The 14,166-nt window shown below is 44.7% G+C and overlaps 1 protein-coding gene and 1 pseudogene across 2 annotated transcripts in view; both read left to right on the top strand.

Moving 5' to 3' along the window:
- The first annotated feature begins 2,510 nt into the window (after window positions 1-2,510).
- Window positions 2,511-6,017, top strand: LOC133109478 (uncharacterized; annotated as a pseudogene).
- A 2,658-nt stretch (window positions 6,018-8,675) lies between these two features.
- LOC133109714 (NACHT, LRR and PYD domains-containing protein 3-like) overlaps window positions 8,676-14,166 on the top strand; it is a 50,156-nt gene continuing 44,665 nt past the window's right edge. For both annotated transcript variants that reach the window (XM_061219221.1, XM_061219223.1), the window contains exons 1-3: window positions 8,676-8,838; window positions 13,835-13,937; window positions 14,038-14,148. In XM_061219221.1, the coding sequence (XP_061075205.1) occupies window positions 13,879-13,937; window positions 14,038-14,148 (170 nt within the window). In that variant the 5' untranslated portion in view covers window positions 8,676-8,838; window positions 13,835-13,878. The remainder of the gene's footprint in view (window positions 8,839-13,834; window positions 13,938-14,037; window positions 14,149-14,166) is intronic.

Genomic DNA, 14,166 nt, shown 5'->3' with positions numbered 1-14,166 from the left:
ATTGTATAAGTGAATATCCTATGGGCCTATTCTGATTTATAAAAATAGTCACAATGCTCTTATTGTGGTAAGACTGCATGTTCCTCTTTACCCCTCCTTACCCCCCCCCCCCCCCCTTACATTATGTTTTTCAGACACAGGAATGTACAGAGATAAATTTGAAAGTATTTTAAAGGAAAAAGATCAATACAGTACACGTATTATAGGTGAATTATTAATACAAATTAAACTTCTGCATTTCCCCCCTTTGTGACTTCATAGTCACATTATTTGTGTGCTTTACAACTTTGAGCGCTGATGCATCCATGTTAATAGGACAGTCGTTCCACGCTGGCCTCCGCTAAACTTTCTAAACACTGTGTGTAAGATGGTCACACTTGGCCGGCTGTCCCTAACATCTGTTGTCAGACTCCTTCCGGCCAGACAGCAAGACACTATTGCATGACCTCAGCAATCATCAAGACAATGACTGTCACCCGAGGGACACCGAACAGCAGAGCTAGTACAAGGCATGATTAGGGTCAAAGGCGATGCATGAATGTTACCAGCAGAGGAAGAGTGAGGTAACCACTCATTTTTATAAAAGAAATTGGGAGACGTGGAATTTATTTGGGAAAACATGTTGTAAGCCTGTGGGAGGAGTTGAGTTTAAACTCCACAACAGGAGGAGTTAAGACTGGATTAAAGGAGGCAACATTCAGAAGGGAAGGCAGTCTGATTTGGAGTGCTGGAGAAACCATTTGTGTGTACTTCCTCTGTGCAGACCTGCTTGGAATCTTGTATGTTACTCTTGAGTCATACAGGAAACCCAATTGCATCAGACTTTGTTTCAGTTCAGTGTCTATTTTCAGAAGAAGTTTTCAGCAAATGTGGAGGGAACACCCAGTCCATCTGGCCCTGACTGGGGTAGTTTTTCTACCACACAAGCTACCGTAGACTCAATTTATTAGTGATGGGAACGTTCATTCATTTCGTTGAGCCGGATCTTTTGGCTCCATTTGTTCAAAAGATTTGTTCGTTTGGCTCACTCGTTCCTTCTCTTGTACTGCCCAGAAATACGTGCATGAGTCTCATATGTTACTCAGTTCTTTCACAGCATAGAACTGTATTGGTTAACAGCGTAAATAAGCCACCCATGTGTGGCTCCCTCGGAATATCACCCAGGGCATTTCTATTAAATCATTATCTGGTTAATCTTACCATTAAGTAAAAACTGATACCATTTAAATAAAACAATGTGAGTACACGTGTGAACAATCTAAGGAACACTTTTGGCAGAGTCACACAGGAGCACCATTGCCTTATCAATGTATGTGGAGACGGATCGCGTACGTGACTCGTACCACGTTTTTATGAAAACGGAATGAGAATTTACACAGACACAAAAACCGAAGATGATCTGGAAGTAGCCCATATGGAAAAGTAATATCAAAATTATATATGTAATATATGTAATAAAAATCATATGTTTTTTTTGTATGGTCCTATGGAAATTATTGTGTCTCACTGCATTAAAACGTAAAGAAAACATATATGAATTCTTACTTGATTATGGCCCCTTTCATATACAGTGACTTATGGATATTTGGATGCATGAAAAATGTATGATTTATGTATGTAGAAATATAGTATTTATGCATGTCAACATATTAGAAATGAATGTAAATTTAACACAATTTCTGTATGATTAATATAGTAAACATACGTGATTGTTGTGTGTCTCACTGCATGAAATGTGTAAGAATCATATATTGTTCTTATGATTTTTAGCTTTTTAATGTATGTTAGCATATTAGAAATGAATGAGAATATCACACAATTTATATATGATTAATACAGTAAACATGTGATTATTGTGTCTCACTGCCTTCAAACATAAAGGAAACATATATGAATTCTCCCTTTCATATACAGCAAACATATAAATCTGTACAATTTGTATATGTTAAAACATAAAGTTTATTTGTCAGCATACATAGCCATTTTCAGTCATTCAATCATGCTACAGCAGACATTCAAGAAACAAGAAAATAAATGTTTTGGTTTCAAGTCAATAAGTGTAAAAAGGTGAACTATCCCTTTAACATTGAACACGCTGTTAAAATGCTTACTTGGATAAATGTCCATCACTAATAACCCTTTTTAACAAGACCAGGAAAGCCTAGTTGAAGTAGACAACTGCTGGTCACAACTGGTACTGCATGCAGTCCAACAATGGGAATAACTAGCCCACTCACATAGGGGGCATTCTCTATTCTAGACAGGGGCCCTGCATGGGTCAGGCAAAAAGTTCTTCAGAGCCATCGGAAGGGCAAACCTAGCCTTAAGTGTCAAAAAGCAGTAGGGTTCCAATCGGGGCAATCAGGGCAGTGAGGGTTAGCACCCCAAGCTGCAGCTCCTGAGAAGGAGAGCCAAAATCAGCTACGGAAAGCCTTAAAGAGAAATACCCCCAGGGGTGCCCGAGAGGGGGGGAGGATAAGCACCCCAACTGGACGGATATACAGGCAACGACCCAAGCTAACGGAATATCGACTATGAGTGCAGAATGTGTATGTGGCAAAGTCTGCAAAAACCCGCGTGGCCTGAAGATTCACCAGGCCAAAATGAAATTCTTGAGGGTGGAGCAGGCGGTACAGCGCACAGGACCAGTTCCTGGTGAGACGCAGGAGGAGCCAGGCCCGGAGTCACCCCACAGTGCCCGGAACCTCCAAGTTCCACAGGCTTCACCCCAATGCAAATCAGAACATCGGCGGGTCAAGTGGCCTGCAGCCAGCAAGGAGAGTGAGTGGCGCCAGTTTGACGAGGATGTGGACGGGGTCCTTGAAGCCACTGCCAGGAGTGATGCCGACCAACGGCTCCGGTCAATGTCAGTGATCATTATTGACATCGCTGCTGAAAGGTTTGGCACAAAGGAGAAACGTGTGCCCAGGAACTCTGGTGGGCCAAACCGATGGCAGTCAAGAATCAGCCAACTAAGGAGGAGGCATCTTAGGCGGCAGTTCAAGGAGGCAAGGGAGGAGGACCCCTTCGGATTCACCAAACAACTGCTTGGGCAGAAACGCAGCAGCCACCTGGAATGTTCCAAATAGGAGATCGACCACCATCTCCGCAACACCTACAGCGACAACGCAAGGGAGCAAGATCTGGGGAACTACAGGGCCTTGATAACACCACCAGAGCCCACTTCTGAATTCAATAACAAGGAGCCCACCTTGAAGGAGGTTCAGGAGATTGTTAGATCTGCCAGAACCAGCTCAGCTCCTGGCCCAAGTGGAGTACCTTACATGGTCTACAAGAGGTGTCCTAGGCTCTTGCATCGACTATGGAGGATCCTCAAGGTGATCTGGAGGAGGGGGAAGGTAGCCCAGCAGTGGAGATTCGCTGAGGGTGTGTGGATTCCAAAGGAGGAGAACTCAAGCAACATCGAGCAGTTCAGGACCATCTCACTCCTCAGTGTTGAAGGCAAGGTATTCTTCAGTATCGTTGCCCGATGCCTGACTGCGTACCTCCTGAAAAACTCCTACATCGACACCTCAGTGCAGAAGGGGGGAATCCCAAAGGTGCCAGGGTGCATCGAGCACACAGGGGTTGTCACACAGCTGATCAGAGAGGCGCGGGAAGGCAGAGGAGACCTGGCTGTTCTCTGGCTGGACCTCGCCAACGCCTATGGTTCCATACCCCACAAGTTGGTGGAAACAGCGCTGGACCGGCATCATGTTCCAGGCAAGACCAGGGACCTCATTCTGGACTATTACAACTGCTTCAGTCTGAGAGTCACCTCTGGAACAACAACATCTGCATGGCATAGGCTAGAGAAGGGTATCATCACTGGGTGCACCATTTCAGTGATCCTGTTCGCCTTGGCCATGAACATGCTGGTCAAGTCAGCTGAAGTGGAGTGCAGAGGCCCCCTGACCAAGTCTGGTGTCCGACAACCCCCAATCAGAGCATTCATGGATGACCTGACGGTGACGACTACATCAGTGCCGGGATGCAGATGGATCCTTCAAGGCCTTGAGGGACTCATCACCTGGGCTCGGATGCACTTCAAGCCAGCAAAGTCCAGGTCCTTGGTCATAAAGAGGGGGAAAGTGACCGATAAGTTCTGCTTCTCCCTAGGAGGTGTCCAGATTCCATCGGTCACTGAGAAGCCGATCAATAGCCTGGGCAAGACTTTTGACTGCACCCTGAAGGACACAGCATCACTCCAGGTGACCAGCAGGGAGTTGGAGACATGGCTGGCCGGAGTGGATAAGTCTGCCAGGGAAGTTCAAGGCCTGGATTTACCAACACGGCATCCTTCCACGACTCCTCTGGCCCTTGCTGGTATACGAGGTCCCACTGACTATGGTTGAGGGCTACGAAAGGAAGATCAGCCACTTTCTCCCTAGGTGGCTGGGCCTACCACGAAGCCTGAGCAGTATCGCCTTGTACGGGCATAACAACAAGCTACGGCTCCCCTTCAGCAGTCTGACCGAGGAGTTCATGGTCACTCGTGCAAGAGAGGTTCTGCAATACAGAGACTCCACCGACACCAAAGTCTCGACAGCTGGCATAGAAGTGAGGACTGGGAGGAAGTGGAGGGCACAGGACGCAGTCGACCAGGCCGAGTTCGGGCTGCGGCACAGCTTGTTGGTGGGATCAGTGGCGTCTGGACGGGCAGGGCTTGGTAGCGTTCCAAGAACTCGCTATGATAAAGCATGAGGCAAGGAAAGACGTCAGCTGGTCCAGGAGGAGATGCGATCAGGGGTTGAGGAGGTGCGCTCCAGTAGGATGGTGGGGATGCGGCAGCAGGGCGCGTGGACCAGATGGGAGCAGGCAATGGTCCGAAAGATCTCTTGGGCAGAGCTCTGGAAGGCCGAGCCACTCCGCATGAAGTTCCTGATTCAATCGGTGTACGATGTCCTCCCCAGCCCATCCAACCTCTTCTGCTGGGGTATGGTGGAAACACCGGCATGCCCACTGTGCCAGAGAAGAGGATCACTGGAGCACATCCTCAGCTGTTGCCCAAAGGCCCTGGGAGAGGGGCGCTACCGCTGGCGTCACGACCAGGTGCTTAAAGTGATAGCAGATGTCATCTGCAATGGGATCACCCAGAGCAAACAGCACCGCCCAGCAAAGCAGGCCATCACATTTGTCAAGGCGGGGGAGAAGCCGTAGCCTCAGCCAAGAGTGTCAGCTGGGCTGCTCGTCACTGCATGAGACTGGCAGCTCAAGGTTGACCTGCACTGGGGCAGTTAGAGGTGTAACCGGCACAAAAGACCTGTTAGCCTACAATCCACTCTCTACCAGCTGGTTAACAAAGCATTCTGTTTTTAGAAAAAACATGACTGCTTTGTTCATCTGCTCTGCTTCTCCCCACCAACTTGTTCAGCCACAGCCAGTAGAACTCCTTCAATAGTTATGTTTGTGTCAGGGATGCATCGTTTGCCATTTCTAAGGGAGAGAAGCTTTGGCACCTCACCCATAGTCAAAGACCTGATCCATCCCCCCACAGCCATTCTGAGGGAGACGGACCCAACACCAGCCACCTGCCACCCGCCCCCAAAGACCTGATACCCACCCCCCCACAGCCATTTTGAGGGAGACGGGCCCAACACCAGCCACCTGCCCCAAAGACCTGATACCCACCCACCACAGCCATTCTGAGGGAGAGCAACCCAACACAGGACAGCCAGGTATCCCCAGTCACTCCCCCGACTCCCACACTGACGGAGAAGGGCCTGCAAATTAGCACACCCACACAGCAAGATAGGGTGGCAGAGTCTCTCAGGAGGGTCGCAGAGAAGGCAACACAAACTTTCAAAAACTCCAAGGTCACCATCTCAACAATTCTGCAAAGAAGAGACCCTCTTCCCAATGTCCACCTGGCACACCACCCCACCCTTGGGATCCACAACATCCATGATCACCTCCGTAAAGACTGCGTGAGCACCTTCGCCAAAAAGCTAAAGGACGTGGCTTTCAGCCGAAGCCCAGACAGCCCCGTGACCAGTACCACCCCCACACAGGCCTGACCAACACCACCCCACACAGGCCTGACCAACACTACCCCACACAGGCCTGACCAACACCACCCCACACAGGCCCAACACAACCCCACACAGGCCTGACCAACACCACCCCACACAGGCCTGACCAACACAACCCCCACACAGGCCCAACACAGCCCCACACAGGCCTGACCAACACCACCCCACACAGGCCTGACCAAGACCACCCCACACAGGCCTGACCAAGACCACCCCCACACAGGCCCAACACAACCCCACACAGGCCTGACCAACACCACTCCACACAGGCCTGACCAACACAACCCCCACACAGGCCTGACCAACACCACCCCACACAGGCCCAACACAGCCCCACACAGGCCTGACCAAGACCACCCCCACACAGGCCCAACACAACCCCACACAGGCCTGACCAACACCACTCCACACAGGCCTGACCAACACAACCCCCACACAGGCCTGACCAACACCACCCCACACAGGCCCAACACAGCCCCACACAGGCCTGACCAACACCACCCCACACAGGCCTGACCAAGACCACCCCACACAGGCCTGACCAAGACCACCCCCACACAGGCCCAACACAACCCCACACAGGCCTGACCAACACAACCCCCACACAGGCCTGACCAACACAACCCCCACACAGGCCCAACACAGCCCCACACAGGCCTGACCAACACCACCCCACACAGGCCCAACACAGCCCCACACAGGCCTGACCAAGACCACCCCCACACAGGCCCAACACAACCCCCACACAGGCCTGACCAACACCACCCCACACAGGCCCAACACAGCCCCACACAGGCCTGACCAAGACCACCCCCACACAGGCCTGACCAAGACCATCCATGTCTGATCACAGCCAAATTACTGTGTTTCTGAAAAGGACAGAAACTAACACAACCACACACATAACCCATTAAGCTGTTCAAACTTCCAAAATCATACAGTTGAAAACAGTACAGAACAGTTCCAGAAAGCAATTGGTACCCAAGAAATTCAAACATTATTAGACACCTTTCTGGACACCACTTACACTCACAGTAAAGGAGTCAATCTGGCAGTAAAAAATATTGATTACATACTGTATTTAGAAAAAAAGCAAAGAAATCCCAATTGAGACCGTTGGGATGTATTATTCCCTGGTCACACTCTATATGACACTGCTGTCACTGAACAAGTGTTACAGCAGAGCCTGGACCTGTTAGAACAGTATTGCCTATCCTGGGCCTTGGCAATAAATAAACAACAAAAATTATGATAAAAAAAAAAAAAACTAAATACAAATTCACACTGAACACTGTACCAATTTTTAGGTTTAAGAAAATAAGTTCCACTGGAAATTTTAACCTGGCAGTGAATGGAAGAGAAAGCACGCAGGGCATTCTATGTCATAAAACGTCAAATACAATGATAAATTCCAATCACAATTTGGCTGAAACTATTATAATCAGTAATTGAACCAATTGCCCTATATGGCAGTGAAGTGTGTGGTCCGCTTAGAAAGCAAGATTTTGACCAATAGGACAAACACCAAATTGAAACCTGCATGCACAGTTTTGTAAAAAGCTCTTACAAGTACAAAGAAAAACTACAAACAATGCATGCAGGGCATAATTAGGCCAATATCCATTATCAATCAAAATACAAATACAATTTTGGAAACATCTCAAAAATAGCAGTGCCAACTCTGACCATTATAAAGCCCTGCAGTGCCAAGAGTTGAGCAAAGGAAAGAGTCCCCTCACCCAGCTGGTCCAGAGGCTCAGTTCACTAACCACCCCTAACACCTTAAATCCTGTAGAACAGTACAGTGAGCACAGCCAACTCAATGAAGTTGAGACAATGCTGCATTTTCTCACAAAGTGTGAAAAAAACATACATTTTGAAATATATACTTTCACAAAATTAATCAGTGACACCCCCAATTTAAACATCTGCTGGATAAAAATAAACCCCCCGTCCACGAAGAGGAGAAGAAGTGCCGTCAACTGGCAGCGGAATACATCTTAGGGACAGGGAGTGACATGAAGCACAACAAATATGTATCGTCCAAACTTGTTTTATTTTTTAAATGTATTTATTGTATTATTATTATTATTATTATTATTATTATTATTATTATTATTAGTAGTATTATTTATTATTATTATTATTAATTATTATTATTATTATTATTATTTATAAGTTCTTATTTTAATGTATGGTTCGTTCATTTGTTTATAATTGTTCATGCTAATCGTTCAAGTATTGTTCAATGTGAAATTAATGTTTTATATATACACTTTGGCAATACATTGAGACTATAAATCCATATTGTATGAAGATACTTGTTCCCAGGGAGGACAGGGAGAGGTGGGGTGTCTAGACTCAAAGATTAATCTTTGTTTGAGTCAAATTTGATCCACAGAACTACCCTCAACACTACCATCAACCAATATTATCTACTGGGTCATATTCGACCCATAACATCACAGCCTTGTTCCAATCTAAAAATAAAAAAACTGCAGTATTTAAATATGGTCAAATATGATCCGGACACAAAAGAAGCCAGAGCTTAAATCATGTGATCTGTTAGTCCTCTAGTGGTTATAAAATGCCACTGCACCCCTCTCCCATCTACCTCAAGCTTGATCTCTCTTGCATGTTTCTCCAACACAGTTCTGTTCAACAGGGGAACTGAAAGTATTTCAAGCTAATCGTCATTTTGAAGACGGAGGATAAAATAGAGGCAGTAAAAGAAGAAATAAAATGTAATAAAAGGACGGAGTAAGTAGCCTGTGTGCAGTGGGATGGAGAAGATAGAAGCTAAAGGGTAAGCGGTGTGGGGAGGATTTGGAATTTGCGTTTATTTCCATATATTTGGTGTTTTATTTCTATTTTGGATCGTTGGATATATGACGGAAGTCACGACTCACTTCCTAATTTTGACACAAACGAAACATTTTGTCAAATAACTGCGGCGTAAATTCAGTAGCTTTGCCTACGTATTGGTTTGATGATTTCATATCAGCAAGTGATAACATCCATTTAACTTAAGTTAACTTAGGTGTGGTTACGTTTTTATATTCGATTCTATTTTCTGACGTCAATAGCGCTTCAACAAAACATGCCACATTGCTCAAAATGCCTATTTCACAGCACAACGCTTTGTTTCATCTTTCATCTGACTTTTCATTTTAAATTTTAATCACTTTTCGTAATTACGATGGTAACAAATTTCAGAAGAAGCTTGTTATGAGGTGGGACATTCCAACATCAAGGCTCAACATTTTATTTATCCATTGGCAAATGATTTATTTTTAAATAATATTTATATGTTATTAAAAGCGACATGGCTCACGCAGTAAGAGCAGTCGTCTGGCAGTCGGAGGGTTGCCAGTTCGATTCCCCGCCCGGGCTGTGTCGAAGTGTCCCTGAGCAAGACACCTAACCCCCAAATGCTCCTGACGAGCTGGTCGGCGCCTTGCATGGCAGCCAATCGCCGTCGGTGTGTGAGTGTGTGTGTATGAATGGGTGAATGAGAAGCATCAATTGTACAGCGCTTTGGATAAAGGCGCTTTATAAATGCCATTTATATATTCGCAACCAGTGGCCGGCAGGATTCTATTTGATAGTACGCAACACCACCCCACGCGCGCGCACACTCAGTCTAAAGTCCTTTTTTTTTTTTTTTTTTTTTTTTTGCACGAACGTTACCGATACAACTGAAACGGGTGCGTGGGGGTTGGACCCAAATTCACGACTCAGAAACAATGAGTAGATAAAGTCCCGTCAGGGCTTTATTCGGGACGAATCCCAGGAGAGTGGTCAACACAAGCAAAGTCCATACACGAAGATCCAGCCAAACAAACAATAAACAAACAAAAAGCACGGTGCCGAGGGAAGAGGCAAACTCGTAGTCAGTAGACGTGCAGGGAGGTCCGGTAGCAGGAAAGCTGTCAGCGGGGCTGAAGTACAGGCGGACGGCAGGCAGGGTCGTAGTCGTGGGCGATGCGGAAGTCGAAACCATAAAACAAACAGCGAGGCAAATGTACAAAATCGGTAGGCGAGGACGTGGTCAAAAACAAACGATGGTCAACAAAACAGAAGTCAATGGTCAATGGTCAGTAAAACAGGCTTGGATCGTAACGTGTAATCAATAATGTAAATGCTCAAGAGTTGCGTTGATAACAAGAGGCAGACAATTTCGTGAAGAACAGTTGCGCGACTGGGCTATAAATGCGCAAGGTTTGCGGAAAGACATGTAAAAGTGTATGTTTAAACAGTAACCAGTCTGCGTAACAATAAACATGAATCAAAACATAACACAAAACGAAACTAAGATGATAACCACTCAACATAAGGTAATATAATCGTAACGAAACATAACTAGATATGACGAGAAAATAAATCGTGACAAGAAATAAACTAAACAACATGACGAACCTAGACTAACATAATACATGATAAGACAATACGTGACTAAGACAAAATGAATAAACATAAAACATGGCAAGACAGACCTGAAACGTGACAACAACACCACCATAAAACACTGACAGGCTGGTCTTTGAAAACCAACAGCCAGCTAAATAATAGGCTACAATATAGCACTGAGAAACGTGCAATAAAAGTCGGCATTAAGCGCAAAAGTTGTAGTGTCAAAATCCTTGCACTGAGTAGCTGCCAGAAGAGTCCACGTACCAAACTACAAGGGCCACTTGCTTAACGTTACTAATATCAGCCAATAGGGAAAACCACTTGGCATCCCTGCGTTTGCGGAGAATTGTGTCTTCAATCTGTTTTCCACATATCTCAATCAGCTCGTTCTGAATTTGATGACTACAGTATTTTGCGTTAGCTGGTGCATTTTCAACATACCGTTTCAGCAACTCATCTCCCTCAGCACGTTATTTCAGAAGCGCCTGAAAATGACTACACGCATCCGTGTGGCCCCGAATGGGTATGTTTTGCTGTCCGCAAATGGGAATTAGATCGATGACTGCTTTGACTCCATATTTATTGCGCTCTATTGCTTGTTGGTGTGAGGGATATAACTTGGAATAGATAGACTGGCTCTTTCCCAAGGCAACATTAAGAAATTCAGCTGCGCGCAGTTATGCTCTCGTGTGAGCTGGTGGCCCTTGGTTTGGTAAGTGTTCTGGCAGCTACTCCGTGAGCGGATTTTTGCGAGCAGATTTTTTTCCTACAGCTGACACTACAGGCGAGACCTTAACCCAATGTTTCGTTAGCTCATTTCTTGGCTACTTATTTGCTTGCTAACACACAAGATGACATCACGATTAAGCGCCAGAAATGTTGATTCTGCAATAACCTATGACGTTAACGCCTTCAAATGTATTTGCGTCGAACGGCTTGAGTATTCGTTGGCTTAGGGTAACGTTATACAGTGGACGCGGCCAAAAATGCACCTCATGCACATTTTTCAATAAAAAAGGAATCCGAAGACAAGATCTGCTGTTGTCACAATTTTATTTTCAAGATAGAATGTAAAAAAAAGAAAAAGAAAAAAAGAACAGAATCATTTTTTGAAAATGTACGCAGATTTTTGTGGCTCAGACTGCTAATATTTAGGGACCGTCTGTGAAGTGCGCTGTCCAACTCTAACGACTCAGTGGCTAGGCAAAAATACGATAATAAATTTATAAAATTCATATGATGTTGTTATTGTGGATTATTTTGTGATATTCTGTCTCTCAATGTTAAAATGTACCTATGATTAAAATTCTACACAGTTCCATTGTTTGTAAGTGGGCAAACCTACAAAATCAGCAATCAAATAATTATTGCTCCCACTGTAAATGACAAAACAGCATTTCACAATGGCTACAGTCTCCATACTTGACCTCCATTGAAATCTGTGGTTTTAAACAGGACAGTCCTTAAGCACACATCAAATCTGGAAAGATTGTTGGACGGAGGAAAGATCCCTCCCAATGTGTTCTCTTGTCTTAGAAGGCATTACAGAAAAAGACCCCATTATCCTTGTAAGGGGAGGGTGTACAACATCCTGAATATAGGGAGGCAATAATTGTGACGCCTAATTTCAGTGAATAAATGTACAGTTGTGCTCATAAGTTTACATACCCTGGCAGATTTTGTGATTTTTTTGGCCATTTTTCAGAGAATATGAATGATAATACAAAAACTTTTCTTTCACTCATGGTTAGTGGTTGGGTGAAGCCATTTATTATCAAACAATTGCGTTTGCTCTTTTTAAATCATAATGACAACAGAAACTATCCAAATGACCCTGATCAAAAGTTTACAGACCCTGGAGGTTTTGGCCTGATAACATACACACAAGTTGACACACACAGATTTAAATGGCTATTAAAGGAAACCAACCTCACCTGTGATCTGTTTGCTTGTAATCAATGTGTGTGTATAAAAGGTCAGTGAGCCATGGGGAAAGCAAAATAATTATCAAAGGATCTGCGGGAGAAGGTAGTTGAACTGTATAAAACAGGACTCTCAGAAAAAAAGTGGTGTGGCTGTTTCAAGATGCACAATAAGGAGGCACTTGAAGAAAAATGGGCTGCATGGTCGAGTCGCCAGAAGAAAGCCATTACTACGCCAATGCCACAAAGCAGCCTGCTTACAATACGCCAAACAGCACAGAGACAAGCCTCAAAACTTCTGGAACAAAGTTATTTGGAGTGATGAGACCAAAATTGAACTTTTTGGCCACAACCATAAACGCAACATTTGGAGAGGAGTCAACAAGGCCTATGATGAAAGGTACACCATTCCTACTGTGAAACACGGAGGTGGATCGCTGATGTTTTTGGGATGTGTGAGCTACAAAGGCACAGGGAACTTGGTCAAAATTGATGGTAAGATGAATGCAGCATGTTATCAGAAAATACTTGGACATTCCAACATGACAATGATCCGAAACACAAGGCCAAGTCGACCTGTCATTGGCTACAGCAGAAAAAAGGTTCTGGAGTGGCCATCTCAGTCTCCTGACCTCAATATCATTGAGCCACTTTGGGGAGATCTCAAACGTGCAGTTCATGCAAGACAGCCCAAGAATTTACAGGAACTGGAGGCTTTCTGCCAAGAAGAATGGGCAGCTTTACCGTCTGAGAAAAGAAAGTGCCTCATCCACAACTACCACAAAAGACTTGAAGCTGTCATTGATGTTAAAGGGGGCAATACATGGTATTAAGAACAAGGGTATGTAAACTTTTTATCAGGGTCATTTGGATAGTTTCTGTTGTCATTATGATTTAAAAAGAGCAAACACAATTGTTTGATAATAAATGGCTTCACTCAACCACTAACCATGAGTGAAAGAAAAGTTTTTGTATTATCACTCATATTCTCTGAAAAATGGCCAAAAAAATCACAAAATCTGCCAGGGTCTGTAAACTTATAAGCACAACTGTATGATCTGAAAAATGTGTCATTTTGGTTGAGTCCATTGAATCATGAATAAAATACATTCTGAATGTTGGACAGTCAATGTATAGAAGTTATAATACACTTCTATTATAAAGAAACAGTTCTTCAGCATTATCAATGGTCCCACATTACTGAGGTGAGTGTATATTACTTTGCCCTGTGATGGATTTGCAACCTGTCCAGGGTGTTTTCCAGCCTCTCACCCAGTGAATGCTGGGATAGGCTTCAGACTTCCCATGACCTTGAACAGAAGTGATGGTATTAGATCATGGATGGATGGATGTGGAGTATAGGTTTATGGACTATTTAAATTCCAGATTGCTTCCTGTCAACACTGTGCTGTATTGAATTAGTGTGTATATGTGTGTTCAATGTGTTCTCATTTTGTGTGTTTACAGGTGTTTACAGTGTTCCAGTCTCCTGAGATAGCACTGTTTCTAAAATGAGTCTCTCAGAGGAGCCAGAGAGCAAAGGTGGAATGCTCAATACTGACAGAAAGAGGTATAAATGCATGACTCAGATATTTAATGTGATATTAGTTAGACCGGCAGTAAGAGGATGAGTTGGGACTGGAAGCTCTGTCTCTGTGTTTTGTTCACAGGGTCCAGGTCGAAAGAGCAGGGTCACCTGTACCCAGCTGTCTGTCTATGAAGAGTGATCGGTCAATGGATCCTCCACTCAAGTTCGGAAGAGAGTTCACAGGTGATCAAAGGTAATTAAATAGGTTTAC

This window comes from Conger conger, chromosome 14 (assembly GCF_963514075.1).
Source record: "Conger conger chromosome 14, fConCon1.1, whole genome shotgun sequence".
In the NCBI taxonomy this organism is placed as follows: Eukaryota; Metazoa; Chordata; class Actinopteri; order Anguilliformes; family Congridae; genus Conger; species Conger conger.
Note: the sequence above shows the minus strand (reverse complement) of the source record. Positions and strands in the feature narration are given on the sequence as shown.